The sequence below is a fragment of the Pseudophryne corroboree genome, chromosome 9 (assembly GCF_028390025.1).
Source record: "Pseudophryne corroboree isolate aPseCor3 chromosome 9, aPseCor3.hap2, whole genome shotgun sequence".
Taxonomy (NCBI): Eukaryota; Metazoa; Chordata; class Amphibia; order Anura; family Myobatrachidae; genus Pseudophryne; species Pseudophryne corroboree.
Genome location: NC_086452.1, coordinates 228,214,095 through 228,231,408, shown reverse-complemented (window position 1 = coordinate 228,231,408; position 17,314 = coordinate 228,214,095). Strand labels below are relative to the sequence as shown.

Below are 17,314 nucleotides of genomic sequence, written 5' to 3'. Positions count from 1 at the left end.
GAACTCCCTCACATTTCATACAGAGACTGCCATCATATTTTGTTGCCTAAAGGAAGGACAAAGTGTATAACACCTGTCCAAACATTGTGTTGTCATCTGCGTTTTCAGGAAAGCCTGCAACGATTTAATAATCAAGGTAGCAATTCACCAAATCCTTTTCCTTAATTAAACGGACAGTATTAGGCAATCTACAGCGCAGGGACGCCTGCCAAGTCCTAACTGTTACTAAAGTAGTGTTCTCTTAATTAGTGGAGTACACCCGTTTGTGCACAAATATATATTTACAGGAGAGAATTTCTCGCTGTGTATAACAGTTATGCATTTTATACATATTAATTGTTTCATGTATTGATTGTATAAAACAAGAAATCCGGCCGGTAATTGTATAATCATATAATTCTTTTATTTTCATTTGTATTTTTATTCAATTTTATAGCAATATAATTAATAAAAAAAAGTTTTAATTAAATGCTAAGAGCTGTTTCAAATCGTTTTGTCTAGTTCATGGCGGGAGACTCGCAGAAACTGGTCATGAACGGGGGGGAGGGGGCGACCAGGAGAGCATCCAACTCCCCACCGCTGACATCAACCCTAGGGATCGCAGCCTCATACTATTCCTGGTGCCTTATAATCCCTAAGACCTAGCGCTGGAGCACCCGTGGTGTCGGCGCGTCAGCTATTGTTTGGTAGTCTCCTTCCAATACAGTGCGGCTGTGTCCGTATTCCCCGACTGCCGGGAACCGATGCCTTACCTTCTCCCCGTGCTCCGGCCACAGCCTGGTAACGTCTGCTGGACCTGCTAGTATATGCGACACAGACAGAACTGTACACATAGGTAAGCGCTGTTGCGACCCGGCGGAGAGTTGTTGGAGCGACTCTTTCCAATATGTATATAAGACGCTGTAAAGAAAGATCGTTCAAAAACATAGTAAGACTATAAAAATAAAATAAGAAAGCTTAGGGCTGCCATTGAACAGCAGCCGTCTGACCATGGTCCGGCTCCTGCCGCACCAAACAAAAAACTGATTTGCCTGAGCCGGTGGGCAGGGATATATGGACGGGGCCGTTGCATCGTGGGAAACCTGAAAGCTTGTGATCGTTTGGTGCCAATCCGCTGTTGCTCCAATATATCCCATTGTTATCCTGTGGATAACCTGTGGACCATGCCGAAGAAAGTCAACTTTATGTTCTTCATTTATAGTTTCCATTTTGTAACACTATCAGCCATTTTCTTATACTTATACTGTATGTTATTAGTGAACCCATCTGCTTCAACTACCAATACTGGCAAGAACAAGACAAGTAATGTGCAATTCAGAGTAAATAAACTTTTTTCCCCTTTCCCTTGAAACAGTTTCAAGTATGATATGTTTACATTCTTGTACCAGTCTGTACCAAAACAAGGGACAGCTAGCAGATAGTTTCTTAGCTATGGGATTCCAGGCAAGAAGAGCCGCTGCAGATCAAGTTGTTGAGGACAGATAGTATGATAAGCTATTTTTGGAGAGTAAACGTCTCCTTTAACACTTTACCGGTTCCATGGAATGTAGTGCCGATCACTCGAACACAGCTGGGCACCCGTAGATCCCAGAACCGCACGGTCTTGTCTTGGGACCCTGATGCAATCATCCAACCACTCCATGTATAAAGTGCCAGTATATGCCCTGTCACAGAAAACATCCATTTAATCACAGAAATTGTAATAATTAGTAAATATAGTATGCACAATTGTAAGAGTATTAGAGGTTTATGAAAACAGATGCAAATGGAAGTGTTGAAACCCACAGCAACCAGATGTTCATGACCTCTATCATCTAATGGGTGGCTATAGTTCATAGCACTATATTCCTCTGTGCCACATTTCTACTAAGACTTACCTGTGTGACCACTTAATGCATGAAGCCCTTGCCCACGCTGGCAATCTGTGGTGTAGATATTACAGTCTCCAGCGCCTGCACTGATTAATATTGCACCTCCGCTCTCCGGCCCCTCCATAAATGCCAAGTCTCTAATCGTACCATCATGCATGCTGAATTCCAGGTCTGGACCTAAAGAAGCAAGAGAGACTTACATATAGCGGACATGCACCTTTATAATTCATCAGTGTTTTTATCTTATTAACAGTAATTCAGTTTATGCAACACATCTACTCCATAATCTTTATTTTATAGCTAAACGGAAACAGACACATCCTACAGTACCCTATAATACAACATTAAATGATGATCTATTTTATGTTGCAAAGTATTGGTCTGTTGGAAATTGGTCTGATAACTTGAGAAATTCCCACACTTTAGTAAGGGTCTTCCACCAGGAAAAAAACCTATTCCTACTGTATGCTTCATTTCTTACATTGAATGGGAAATAATATTGGTGTTCTGGTAACTCAAACAAGCAAGACTTATTGTTAGAAATCTATACAACTTATAAATGAGAAAGTATGTTGTTTGTGTGTTTGTCTCACTGACAAACTCCGAAACCACTGAACCGATTGGTAATTTTCCCAGGCAGGTTTCAGGCTAAGGCCCAGATTTATCAAGCCTTGGAGGAGAGTGATAAATAGCACTGTAGTTGGTACTTAATCACCATGCAATTTATCACTCTCCAAGGCTTGATAAATCTGGGCCTAAGTATAATAATAATAATAATTTTATTTATATGGCACTCTTTCTCCAATAGGACTCAAGGCGCTTAACAGATACATAGCATAATATAGTACAGAAAATAATGAAGTACATTTTCATAAAATACAGAAGCATGAAGATACTAAAAGGGACATTATGGAAATGCTTGAGTAAATAGAAAAGTCTTGAGTCTACTTTTGAAGGATTCTATAGTTGAGGCCTCTCGCACTGTGCGGGCAAGTGAGTTCCATAGAGTCGGAGCCGCATGACTAAAAGCTCGACCCCCAGATGAATTACGGTAGATTCTAGGTACTGCTAAAAGTCCTTCATCTACAGATCGCAGTAATCGAGTGGGGCAGTATGGGGCCAGAAGCTGTTTCAGGTACCTTGGGCCTTGGTCATGTAATGCTTTGAAACTCAGTAAGCCAATCTTGAAGATGATTCGCCATCGTACAGGCAGCCAGTGAAGGGAGTAGAGGATGGGTGTTATGTGGCTAGAACGGGGCTGGTTGGTTAATAGCCTGGCAGCTGTGTTTTGCACCAGCTGTAAGCGCTGCAATTCTTTTGTTGGTAGACCAAGGTAGAGGGCATTACAGTAGTCTAAACGAGATGATACAAATGCATGTATGACTTTTGGCATATCATCTGAGGGAATTAAGTGCTTGATTCTGGCTATGTTCCTCAGGTGAAAGAATGAGGATTTGATTGTGGCTGATATCTGATGTTTAAGTGTCAAGCCACCATCCAGGACAACGCCAAGATTCCGCACACGATCACTGGTCTGTAATTCTGAATCCCCGAGTGTAAGTACAGTTGGTTGGCTATGCTGCAGTCTTGTCCTTTGATGTTGCGGTCGTATCATAAGGACCTCTGTTTTATCCGGGTTCAGTCGCAGCCAACTGGCGCTCATCCACTCCTGTAGTTCAGCTAGACAGCCATTTAGGGTTGCTATTGGGTTATCAGTACCCGGAGCAAAGGACAAGTACAGTTGTGTATCATCTGCATAGCAGTGGTAGACCAGGCCATGGCGCCTGATTATTTCGCCCAATGGGAGCATGTATACTGCAAAAAGCATGGGGGATAGTATAGAACCTTGTGGGACACCACATGGCAATGGCACTGGTGGTGATGAGTATAATCCAGATGATACTCTCTGTGACCTGCCTGTGAGAAATGATTTGAACCAGCTTAGGACTGTGCCATCCAGACCACAGAAATGTAACAGTATCATAACGATTGGTCATCAGGGGGCTGTGGGCCAGGTATATACATTAGAGATTATATTAAGGTTTGTTATAACGACAGAGGATGTAGTTATGATCCTGGCGGTCGGGATCCCGGCCACCAGAATGTCGGCAGGGTACCCAGGACTATTCCCACTCGTGTGGGAAACGAGCCTGTGGCAAGCGCAGCGAGTCACCGAGCCCACAAGGGTCTTTGTTGCGCTCGCCCCCCCTGTCGGCATTCAGGTGGCCGGGATCCTAGCGTTGGTATGCGGACTGCCAGGATCTCGAACACTGGTCACCCATACACAACCCAAAGACAGAAAGACCACTAACATGACTGGACAGGTTAGTAATCTTGACTGTAAATTATTTCCCAGTGATCGCACACCTGAACTACTTCCAACTGTTATCAAAACCTCATCACAGTGCCACAGCTGTATCACTCTCAACTGTAAACACTAGTATCCTTCACAGAGACACTACTCATAGAAAAGAAGTACATCCGCGCCTCACTGACAGCAGCACATCCCTGCCTCACTGACAAACATACACATTTCTGACAGAAAAAAAAAAAAAAAAATGGCAAAATGACTACATAATTCACAGGACCTGACACCAATCCTCACCAAAGAGGACTGGTACAATGATGATTTGTTCAAAGAACATGAACAGGACTAATTATTCCACCTGTTCTATATCTGTTTCACCCTACATCATCGCGCATAGAACTATTTAGTAACAGGGACTCTTTCATAGTGTGACCGCACACCCAATACACATGCCTTAGTTGGTTGAGCAAGCTCGGCCTTCAGCATCATACAGTATATGGTTGAGCTTGAATAAGAATCACACATTGGTTTATTGCAGCCACTCTTGTGTAACTAATCCTTATTAAGAATAATGGGGTCCGAATTGCCGGAGGTCCAGGATGGCCTCCGGCAGCTCAGACCCTATTACATTTTAACATTTTTATTATTATTTCAGTATTTATATTTTGAGTTAGTGACTGGACACTTACTGTATATACATATACATAAAATGTCTATCTATACATCTTATGAGAATATCTGTTTGTCGTATTGCGATAAACTCTGAAACCACTGAACTGATTGCGATGCGGTTTTCACCATTGTGTAGGTAATTTTCCCAGGCAGGTTTTAGACTAAGTATCATCACGATCAGTTGTCAGGGGGCTGTGGGCCAGGCTCTGCGGGGAGGGGTCCCCTGCACTGCTTACCGGATCATTTTTGTTGAGATTTTACAATACCTAGAAGAAAATTTTCACTTGGTCGTGAGTGTGCTGCGGGTAAAAGGGTGCCCGAGTGAAGGCCCACTACAGCAGCTAGTTATAGATAAAACAGGCAAAGCTAAGTATAACTTATTAAAAACCAGTAAATGCAGGTAGGAAATCCACAGACTAGGCTGGTAATGCTGAATCTCATCTGACAAAGGTGCCATTTAGGATACTGAAATGAGTTAAGATTGCAGGATCTTCTACTACACCTCTAGTCTACCGCTCCTTATAATCCCCGCGTATTGGTACTTCAGGACCCTTACTAGTGTTACCAGACAGGTAGTTATATCCGTTTATCTTGCAGACTGTAACCAATATAGGCTAACTTGACCACACAGACTACGGGGCAATATATGGACGACCATTTGGGACATAGCTTTTTTCTCTTTCACGCCAAATCTTCTACAGCTATTTTGTGCTCTGGATTAATTTAGACATTCCTGATTTATACCCCTTGTACACCTAACATAGCAGGTCGCACCCGGGAGCCTGACAAGGGAGCTTCCCGGGCGCGACTTGTCTCAGGCCCCTCACAGCTGTGATTCCAACCCGACATATTGCCGGGTTGGTGATGTCAACGGTGATGTGGTGGGGGCAGCACTTGGAGATCACATGATCCCGCCCATACGGTGTAAACTGAAAAATGTCGCACCGACCCAGCTTCCCGTTTACAGAGCACAGTAACCCAGGTTGAACCCGTCCGAGTTGGAATACCAGTTCACTCGACCCAGATTATTCCAACTGGACCCTTTTACAACGCACAGCAACCTGGGTTATTTACGCTCATGTGCAATAACCCGTGTTAGAAGCTGGCAGTATAAAAGAGGTATTACTGTGGTGATACTCAAGTCACATATCTCTAAATCATGTTACTAATGGAGATTTGAATCAGCTTTTTATTACCTACATTTAAAGCGGTCTACTACTTGCTCATGTGGTATGTTGATACACAAAGTATGGCTCTAATTCACCAGATAATTGGAGTCCTGCTAACTGATCTATTCATTTTATACCTCGTTTGTCAAAGTGAGGAAATGCGAGGTCTGTGACAATCAATACATTTATGCCTCATTTCCCACATCAAATATGTACTTTTACCCCTATGTCCCCTATACATTCAGTTTGTCTGTTTGTTCATTCCCCATAGCATGTCCCTGCTAGTCACCATACTGTGTTTGAATGAGTCTTAATATTGTAATATATGCACTTGCGTTATGTTAGCATTAGAGCTTCCTTTTGTTTACTTACACCACTGTGGGCACTCAATGGTTGGAGTAATTTAAGGTACCATTGTCTCTTTTGTTTACTTCCTATTGTACAATAGTAAGTGGACCAGACAGGGTGGCTCTCTGGCTGATTTAATCACCTTGATTAGAATGTGCAGTGTATTCCAATGCCTTAAACTCCTAAAACAAATAAAAAACTAAAACACATCACTGCAATCAGAGGTTTCTGGGTGTTATAAGCAGAGCTACCCAGAGAGCGGAGGGAAATTTTCTGACCCTAGGCTAAGAAGTAATATTCTGCCAAGGATCTGCTGTGGAAGCCAGTACAGTATATTGGATTTATCTGGGACTCTGTATTGCTGGAAGAGATTCTTTGCTTAGGCTAAGAAGTGATGTTTTGTCTGGAGTTCGTTGTGGGAATTGTCGGTTTGGATTGTACTGTACTACTGAAGTGTGCTTAGCTGTTATCACCCATTCTGTTCAATATACAACTGTTGGTTTTTACAGTATCTACCACCATACCTGAGTGATTTGGAACACTGCATCATCACAGTCAACAACTGTAAGATCTAATTACATAATAGGAAGGGGATGCTTTGCTGTACATATCATAGTGCCAGGTTTGCGTTAGGTGCTTTATTACCCCTGCTACTCTGTGTTTGATTATAGAGACAAATTTGCTCTATTTTCTTGATTACTATGTGTGTTATGTTCGGTGTTCTTTGCAGTTTACAACCCGAGAATGCACAATTCCACACAAAGTCTTGCTTACAACGGATCATGGTGTACATTATATTCCAGATGGCTCGTAAGAGAGTACAAGTTGTGCTACAAATGACTGCACTTTAAGGATGCTCTACAGCTCAATCAAAATTATACAATACTTTTAATTGTTGCAAAAAAAGGGAACATGTAACAAATTACACAAATTAATACATATTTGAAAGTTCTGTTCTGTTTAAGTATTAAAATGCATTTGCCCTTACCAGTTGCATTGCAGGTCTCAGCATTAAAAGGCAGTACTTTGACATACTTGTCATTAGAACCTGTGGCAAGCAGCTGCCCACAGGGACTCCATGCCACACAGTAAATTGAACCCTTGTGATGCTTGTTCCTCTTAAACCGAACCACTGGTTGCGCGAGTCTGTTTGCAACACTGAGGAAAACAAATATTACAAATGTGGTAAGCTTTATCTGTTCATACAAAATTGTCCACATAACATATCCTCTGCAACATCTGGTAATGCAGCTTTCCCTCACCTGGTGTCTAACACATCAGGGTAAGCACAAACTCTCAGAGTTTTGGAATTAGATCCCACAGCATAGAGTGATCCAGTGGGATGGAATGCTACGGCCCGAACTGCCTGCGTGTCCTCTAGAGTATTGAGGCAGACAAACTGCTGTTTCGACTTTCCATCTGGCTGTAAAAGGAAAAACAACAGGTAATTTCAAAATTAGAAACTGCTGATTATCAAGAAACAGTACTGACAGATCTGTGTGAATCTTTTCTACACTTTAATTCAGTACACACTCAAGGTTATCAATTATACCCCTTTTAACATAGGGGCAATAAATCCAGTTCTACCCATCCAACAGTAGATACCAATCACAAATCTATATATATATTTCACTACTCCTTTCTTTGTAATGCAGCCTATGAGGTATATGTAATAAGGTCCGAGTTTGCCGGAGGTGCCGGATGCCGGTGGATCTTGGACGTTCATGCCTTCTAAACGCTGCTTTAAAATAAAAAAAATGAAGATCTTTGTATTTATCTAATATACCCCTTCCGAAGCTTTCCCATGAGGCTAGGGCTTCCTTAGATGCGCCCTTGACTTTAGAGGAAGTGACTGCGGCAATAGGAATGTGTCCCGGTGGTAAGTCTCCGGGAAGTGATGGTATTCCCACTGAGCTGTACAAACAGTATTGTACAGTTCTTTGGCCCAAAACTACTTGAGATGTATTCGGATATATTTGCCTCCAATCGCCTTCCTCCCTCAGTGTCCGAGGCAGTTATTATTGTATTGCCAAAGCCTGGCAAGGACCCCAAACTGATGGAGTCATATAGACCAATCTCCCTTATCCATACCGATACCAAGATCCTGGCTAAAATCCTCGCGGTACGGCTTAACCTGGTTATTCAAACAGTAATACATCGGGATCAAACTGGCTTTATGCCCGGGAAATCCACGTCCATCAATTTGCGTAGGCTCTATACTGTATTACAGGCTCCACACGATTTCCCCTCAGACGCGGTTGTAGTATCGCTGGACGCGGCTAAGGCCTTCGACAGCGTTGAATGGCCCTACTTGTGGGGAGTCATGAAATATATGGGCTTTGGTCCTAATTTCATACAATGGATAAAACTACTCTATCAGAATCCACGTGCCAGGATCTTGGTCAACGGTTATATATCCTCCTCTTTCACCTTGACTAGGGGCACCAGACAGGGATGCCCCCTTTCCCCCGCCTTATTTGCCATAGCCATCGAACCCCTGGCTTGTCTGGTTAGGTCGCACTCGGACATTGGGGGAGTTGTTACGGGCCCCTGCACTGATAAAATAGCCCTTTATGCGGACGACCTGTTGCTGTTCTTACACGACTATGCCGTGGATATGCCTGTAGTGCTGCAGGTCATAGAGACCTTCGGCGGCTTCTCAGGTCTCCGTATAAATTGGTCCAAATCATCTATACTGCCCATCATGGGCTCTCCTCCCCAGGTCCCGAAAATATCCCTGCCACTGTGTTGGACGAACCAGTTTAAATACCTGGGGATCCAGGTTACTAACGACCCCTCGGACTTTGTGCCCTTGAATCTTGACCCTCTTGTACACATGATTGTACGTAAGTCTAGGGCCTGGTGTAAACTTCCGCTGACAATAACTGGTAGGGTTAGCCTTATTAAAATGATAGTTTTGCCTAAGCTACTGTATGTTCTTTCACAATCTCCTGTGTATGTCTTCCCGACCTTCTTCAAGAAGTTAAACAGTATATTGACATCACTAGTATGGGCCAATAAAAGGCCTAGAATTAAGTTGACTACCCTTACTAGACAAAAAGCAGACGGGGGACTGGCCTTGCCTCACTTTCAACTGTACTATTTTGCGGCCCAGCTAGCTCACATTGGCATTTGGTTGCGGGGGGGAGAGGAGGCCGAGTTATGTTGGGCATTTCTCAGGTGCTATTACCCGGACCTTTCCCCGGCGCAGTTATTGGTGGGAGGGAGCGCTTCCCGGTTGTCTCCTCCTATTGTGTTTCAGGCCATGAAGATTTGGCTGGCCTTGACGGGCATGTTTGGATATGTTGGTATGGACCCGGATACTCCTCTCTGGCACTCCGCGTCGCTTCGCGAGTTGGGGTCTTTGGAGGGCGTGGGGGTATGGGCCCCGTACTCGGTGACTTCCATGCACCAGCTGTATAGCGACGGTGCTCTAAAATCCTTTCAGCACCTGAAAGAGGAGTTTGGTCTCCCGAACTCCTACTTCTACAGGTATTTGCAACTCCGACACGCCCTACAAGCACAGTTTGGGGATTCTTCCCCGGCGCTCCTCCCCTTTCCCATTAAGACCTTTTTAAGTGCATTGGGCAGGGTCAAGGTGATATCATTCACCTACTCGTACCTTCTTGCAACAATTCATGCAGACCCGCTCTCAAATCTTCGGGAACGTTGGGAGCACGACTTAGGCCCTATAGATGCGGAGGAGTGGGGGGTTGCGCTGGGGAACTCGGGTCAGGTCACCAAATCACTGCGGTTCCAACAAATTCAATTCTTTATACTGCACAGATCGTATATGACGCCGAGCAGATTGGCCAGGTTCGGGGCTGGTGGTGCTGCCACTTGTCCTAAATGCGGGACTGCTGGCGGATCATTCTGGCATCTAGTGTGGGAGTGTCCGTCCTTGCAGGTGTTTTGGGCTGGGGTCGGGTCGATTCTGGAACATACAGGGATACCAAGAGGCATGTTGACTCCGGGATTCTGCATTTTGGGGATGGGAGAGTCTGATTCTGGGCCCCGGTGGGAGGGATTGTATGCTCGTAGCATTTGCGCCCATGCTAAGGTATGCATAGCGCGGACATGGATGGCCTCACATTCTCCTACGATGTCTGCATTTAAAGCCTTGGTGAACGACACCGTATTGAAAGATCGGTATGTTTATATGAAAAATAATGCTCTCTCCAAATACGGGAAAATTTGGTCCTTTTGGATCAATTCTAGATATTCCACCCCTGCCCTTAAGCTTTGAGACGTATTGCGTCTTATCAGTGCCCTGATTCTCTGGGATTTGAATAGCCGACCTGGCGCCCCCGCCCCCCCCCCCCGTATAGGTATTTATATTATGTGGATTTTGTACCTCGCCTCGCATGATCACGATCGATTTGTTTAATTTACTTATGCTTTCGTTTTGTTGTTATCATTTATATATTTTATTTATTTTGATAATTATGGTTGTTTTAGGTATCTTTGTTTGGAGTACCAGGCCGTATATGGCCTTATAGTTGGGGGGTTAATTGAGCTAGTTTGGGGAGAAATGAGAAAATCTATCATGAATGTGTTGGCATTTCTTTTCAGACTTCGAAAATCGCTTTGTGGGTTGTTATTAGATGGCCTTATATCCGCCGGTCATGCTCAAATATGGATGTATATGGTGTGGCGGGGCTATGCAAATTATAAAAGTTCTGTAATGTCACCGGATTTCCCGGCATACACTGAAAAGTCTGTATTCTTCCATTCTGTTGAATAAAAATACTCTATTCAAAAAAAAAAAAAAAAAAAAAATGAAGATCGTCTGGCATCCCGCAACTATGGCAAACTCGGAATCTATTACATATGCCCCAAAGGCTGCATCACAAAGAAAGGAGTAGTGAAATGATAAGTCCACTCCAGTTACATTGCCACACTAGTGATGGAAGTCAATTTCATATACAATGCATCTGGAAAGAATTCACAGCGCTTCACTTTCTCCACATTTTGTTATGTTACAGCCTTATTCCAAAACGGAATAAATTCATAATTTCCCTCAAAATTCTACACACAATACCCCATAATGACAACTTTAAAAAAAAATAAGAATTTACTCACCGGTAATTCTATTTCTCGTAGACCGTAGTGGATGCTGGGAACTCCGTAAGGACCATGGGGAATAGACGGGCTCCGCAGGAGACTGGGCACTCTAAAGAAAAGATTAGGTACTATCTGGTGTGCACTGGCTCCTCCCTCTATGCCCCTCCTCTAGACCTCAGTTAGGGAAACTGTGCCCGGAAGAGCTGACATTACAAGGAAAGGAAATTTTGAATCCAGGGTAAGACTCATACCAGCCACACCAATCACACCGTACAACTTGTGATACCTTACCCAGTTAACAGTATGAACAACAACTGAGCCTCACTCAATGGATGGCTCATAACAATAACCCTTAGTTAAGCAATAACTATATACATGTATTGCAGAAAGTCCGCACTTGGGAGGGGTGCCCAGCATCCACTACGGACTACGAGAAATAGAATTACCGGTGAGTAAATTCTTATTTTCTCTGACGTCCTAGTGGATGCTGGGAACTCCGTAAGGACCATGGGGATTATACCAAAGCTCCCAAACGGGCGGGAGAGTGCGGATGACTCTGCAGCACCGAATGAGCAAACACAAGGTCCTCCTCAGCCAGGGTATCAAACTTGTAGAACTTTGCAAATGTGTTTGAACCCGACCAAGCAGCCGCTCGGCAAAGCTGTAAAGCCGAGACCCCTCGGGCAGCCGCCCAAGAAGAGCCCACCTTCCTTGTGGAATGGGCTTTTACTGATTTTGGATGCGGCAATCCAGCCGCAGAATGAGCCTGCTGAATCGTGCTACAGATCCAACGAGCAATAGTTTGCTTTGAAGCAGGAGCACCCAGCTTGTTGGGGGCATGCAAGATAAACAGCGAGTCAGTCTTCCTGAGTCCAGCCGTTCTGGAAACATATATTTTCTAAGCCCTGACTACGTCCAGCAACTTGGAGTCCTCCAAGTCCCGAGTAGCCGCAGGCACCACAATAGGTTGGTTCAAATGAAACGAGGACACCACCTTTGGGAGAAATTGGGGACGAGTCCTCAATTCTGCCCTGTCCATATGGAAGATCAGATATGGGCTTTTACATGACAAAGCCGCCAATTCCGACACACGCCTAGCCGATGCTAAGGCCAACAGCATGACCACTTTCCACGTCCGATACTTCAGTTCCACGGTCTTAAGTGGCTCAAACCAGTGGGATTTCAGGAAATCCAACACAACGTTAAGATCCCAGGGTGCCACTGGTGGCACAAAAGGGGGCTGAATATGCAGCACTCCCTTAACAAATGTCTGAACCTCAGGCAGTGAAGCCAGTTCTTTTTGAAAGAAAATGGATAGGGCCGAAATCTGGACCTTTATGGACCCCAATTTTAGGCCCATAGTCACCCCTGACTGTAGGAAGTGCAGGAAACGACCCAGCTGGAATTCTTCTGTAGGGGCCTTCCTGGCCTCACACCAAGCAACATATTTTCGCCATATACGGTGATAATGCTTTGCTGTCACGTCTTTCCTAGCCTTTTTCAGCGTAGGAATAACTTCATCCGGAATGCCTTTTTCAGCTAGGATCCGGCGTTCAACCGCCATGCCGTCAAACGCAGCCCCGGTAAGTCTTGGAACAGACAGGGCCCTTGTTGCAGCAGGTCCTGTCTGAGAGGCAGAGGCCATGGGTCCTCTGTGCGCATTTCTTGCAGTTCCGGGTACCAAGTCCTTCTTGGCCAGTCCGGAACAATGAGTATTGTTCTTATTCCTCTCTTTCTTACTATTCTCAGTACTTTTGGTATGAGAGGAAGAGGAGGAAACACATATACCGACTGGTACACCCACGGTGTCACTAGGGCGTCCACAGCTATCGCCTGAGGGTCCCTTGACCTGGCGCAATATCTTTTTAGCTTTTTGTTGAGGCGAGACGCCATCATGTCCACCTGTGGCAGTTCCCATCGGTTTGCAATCAGTTGGAAGACTTCTTGATGAAGTCCCCACTCTCCCGGGTGGAGGTCGTGTCTGCTGAGGAAGTCTGCTTCCCAGTTGTCCACTCCCGGAATGAACACTGCTGACAGTGCTTGCACGTGATTCTCCGCCCATCGAAGAATCTTTGTGGCTTCCGCCATTGCCATCCTGCTTCTTGTGCCGCCCTGGCGGTTTACATGGGCGACCGCCGTGATGTTGTCTGACTGAATCAGCACTGGCCGGTTTCGAAGCAGGGGCTCTGCTTGACTCAGGGCGTTGTAAATGGCCCTTAACTCCACTATATTTATGTGTAGAGAAGTCTCCAGACTTGACCACAGCCCTTGGAAGTTTCTTCCCTGAGTGACTGCCCCCCATCCTCGGAGGCTTGCATCCGTGGTCACCAGGACCCAGTCCTGTATGCCGAACCTGCGGCCCTCGAGAAGGCGAGCACTCTGCAGCCACCACAGAAGAGACACCCTGGCCCTTGGGGACAGGGTGATCAGCCGATGCATCTGAAGATGCGATCCGGACCACTTGTCCAACAGATCCCACTGAAAGATCCTCGCATGGAACCTGCCGAAGGGAATGGCTTCGTATGAAGCCACCATCTTTCCCAGGACTCGCGTGCCGTGATGCACCGATACCTGTTTTGGTTTCAGGAGGTCCCTGACCAGAGATGCTAATTCCTGGGCCTTCTCCACCGGGAGAAACACCTTCTTCTGTTCTGTGTCCAGAATCATGCCCAGGAAAAGCAGACGCGTCGTAGGAATCAGCTTCGACTTTGGAACATTCAGAATCGAGCCGTGCAGTAGCAACACTTCCTGAGAGAGTGCTACGCTGATCAACAACTGCTCCCTGGACCTCGCCTTTATGAGGAGATCGTCCAAGTACGGGATAATTATAACTCCCTTCTGCCGAAGGAGTATCATCATTTCGGCCATTACCTTGGTAAATATTCTCGGTGCCATGGACAGGCCAAACGGCAACGTCTGGAACTGGTAATGACAGTTCTGTACCACAAATCTGAGGTACTCGTGGTGAGGTGGGTAAATGGGGACATGCAAGTAAGCATCTTTGATGTCCAGCGACACCATAAAATCCCCCTCTTCCAGGCTTGCAATAACCGCTCTGAGCGATTCCATTTTGAACTTGAATTTCTTTATATAAGTGTTCAAGGACTTTAAATTCAGAATGGGTCTCACCGAACCGTCCGGTTTCGGTACCACAAACATTGTGGAATAGTAACCCCTTCCCTGTTGAAGGAGGGGGACCCTGACAATCACTTGCTGGAGGTACAGCTTGTGAATTGCCGCCAGCACTACCTCCCTTTCCATAGGGAAGCTGGCAAGGCTGATTTGAGGTAACGGCGGGAGGAAAGTCGCTTCGAATTCCAGCTTGTATCCCTGAGATACAATTTGTATAGCCCAGAAATCCACCTGTGAGCGAACCCACTGGCTGCTGAAGTTTCGGAGACGCGCCCCCACCGCACCTGGCTCTGCCTGTGGAGCCCCAACGTCATGCGGTGGACTTAGTGGAAGCAGGGGAGGACTTTTGTTCCTGGGAACTGGCTGCATGGTGCAGCTTCTTACCTCTACCCCTGCCAAGAAAGGATGCACCCCTGACCCTCTTGCCTTTTTGGGAACGAAAAGACTGCATTTGATAATACGGTGCTTTCTTAGGCTGTGAGGAAACCTGAGGCAAGAAAGTGGACTTTCCAGCTGTCGCTGTAGACACGAGGTCCGACAGACCGTCCCCAAACAATTCCTCACCCTTATAAGGCAAAACCTCCATGTGTTTTTTAGAATCAGCATCTCCTGTCCATTGCCGAGTCCATAAGACCCTCCTGGCAGAAATGGACATAGCATTAATTCTAGAGCCCAGCAGGCAAATGTCCCTCTGAGCATCTCGCATATATAAGATGATGTCTTTGATATGGCCCAGGGTTAGCAAAACAGTATCTCTGTCGAGGGAATCTATGTCGTCTAACAGAGTATCTGTCCACGCTGCTACAGCACTACACATCCAGGCTGAAGCAATAGCAGGTCTCAGTAGAGTACCAGAGTGTGTATACACTGACTTCAGGATAGCTTCCTGCTTTCTATCCGCAGGCTCCTTTAGGGCCGCCGTATCCTGAGACGGCAGGGCCACCTTTTTAGATAAGCGTGTCAGCGCCTTGTCCACCCTAGGGGATGTTTCCCAACGTAACCTGTCCGTTGGCGGGAAAGGGTACGCCATCAGTAACCTCTTAGAAATCACTAATTTCTTATCAGGGGAACTCCACGCTTCTTCACACAATTCATTTAATTCATCAGATGGGGGAAAAGTCACTGGCTGCTTTTTCTCCCCAAACATATAAACCCTCTTGGTATTAACCGGGCTACTCTCAGAAATGTGTAATACATCTTTCATTGCAATAATTATGTATCGGAAGGCCTTGGTCATTTTAGACTGTAAATGTGCCTCATCATCGTCGACACTGGAGTCGGACTCCGTGTCGACATCTGTGTCAACCATCTGAGATAGAGGGCGTTTATGAGCCCCTGACGGTTTCTGAGTCGCCTGGGCAGGCGCGGGCTGTGACCCCGGCTGTCCCAAGGCTGCAGCGTCATCAAACCTTTTATGCAAGGAGTTTACATTGTCATTTAAGACCTTCCACATATCCATCCAATCAGGTGTCGGCCCCGACGGGGGCGATACCAAACTTATCTGCCCTTGCTCCGCCTCCACGTAACCTTCCTCATCAAACATGTCGACACAGCCGTACCGACACACCACACACACACAGGGAATGCTCAGACTGAGGACAGGACCCCACAAAGTCCTTTGGGGAGACAGAGAGAGAGTATGCCAGCACACACCACAGCGCTATATAACACAGGGATTTTCACTGCTAATAAGTGATATACCCAATAGCTGCTTTTTTTGTATTCTTTGCGCCTAAATTTATGTGCCCCCCCTCTCTTTTTAACCCGTCTTGTACCTGAATACTGCAGGAGAGAGCCTGGGGAGCTGCTTCCAGCGGAGCTGTGAAGAAAAAATGGCGCTGGTGTGCTGAGGTAGAAGGCCCCGCCCCCTCAGTGGCAGGCTTCTGTCCCGCTTTCAGTGTAAAATAATGGCGGGGGTTTTTACATATATACAATGCTAGACTGTATATATGTATTTTTATGCCAAAGGTACTTCAATTGCAGCCCAGGGCGCCCCCCCCCCCCCCCCAGCGCCCTGCACCTTACAGTGGCCGGAGTGTGTAAGTGTGCTGGGAGCAATGGCGCACAGCTGCGGTGCTGTGCGCTACCTTAATGAAGACAGGAGTCTTCAGCCGCCGATTTCGTCGTCTTCTAGCTTCTGTTCTTCTGGCTCTGCAAGGGGGACGGCGGCGCGGCTCCGGGAACGGACGATCGAGGACAGGTGCCTGTGTTCGAACCCTCTGGAGCTAATGGTGTCTAAACTGAGCGATCTGGGGAGAAGGGCCCTAGTCAGGGAGGTGACCAAGAACCCAATGGTCACTCTGTCAGATATACAGCATTCCTCTGTGGAGAGAGGAGAACCTTCCAGAAGGACAACCATCTCTGCAGCAATTCACCAATCAGGCCTGTATGGTAGCGTGGGCAGACGGAAGCCACTCCTTAGTAAAAAGCACATGGCAGCCTGCCTGGAGTTTGCAAAAAAGCACCTGAAGGACTCTGACCATGAGAAACTAAATTCTCTGGTCTGATGAGACAAAGATTGAACTCTCTGGCATGAATTCCAGGCGTCATGTTTGGAGGTAACCAGGCACCGCTCATCACCAGGCCAATACCATCCCTACAGTGAAGCATGGTGATGGCAGCATCATGCTGTGGGGATGTTTTTCAGCGGCAGGAACTGGGAGACTATTCAGGGTAAAGGGAAAGAGGAATGCAGGAATGTACAGAGACATCCTGGATGAAAACCTACTCCAGAGCGCTCTTGACCTCAG

At 46.1% G+C, this 17,314-nt stretch overlaps 1 protein-coding gene across 4 annotated transcripts in view; it reads right to left on the bottom strand.

Annotated features, from left to right (window-relative positions):
* WDR47 (WD repeat domain 47) overlaps positions 1–17,314 on the bottom strand; it is a 207,650-nt gene that overhangs the window by 32,522 nt on the left and 157,814 nt on the right. For all 4 annotated transcript variants that reach the window (XM_063940149.1, XM_063940146.1, XM_063940148.1 and 1 more), the window contains 4 exons: positions 7,631–7,791; positions 7,357–7,526; positions 1,878–2,048; positions 1,533–1,664 (listed from right to left, as the gene is read on the bottom strand). In XM_063940149.1, the coding sequence (XP_063796219.1) occupies positions 1,533–1,664; positions 1,878–2,048; positions 7,357–7,526; positions 7,631–7,791 (634 nt within the window). The remainder of the gene's footprint in view (positions 1–1,532; positions 1,665–1,877; positions 2,049–7,356; positions 7,527–7,630; positions 7,792–17,314) is intronic.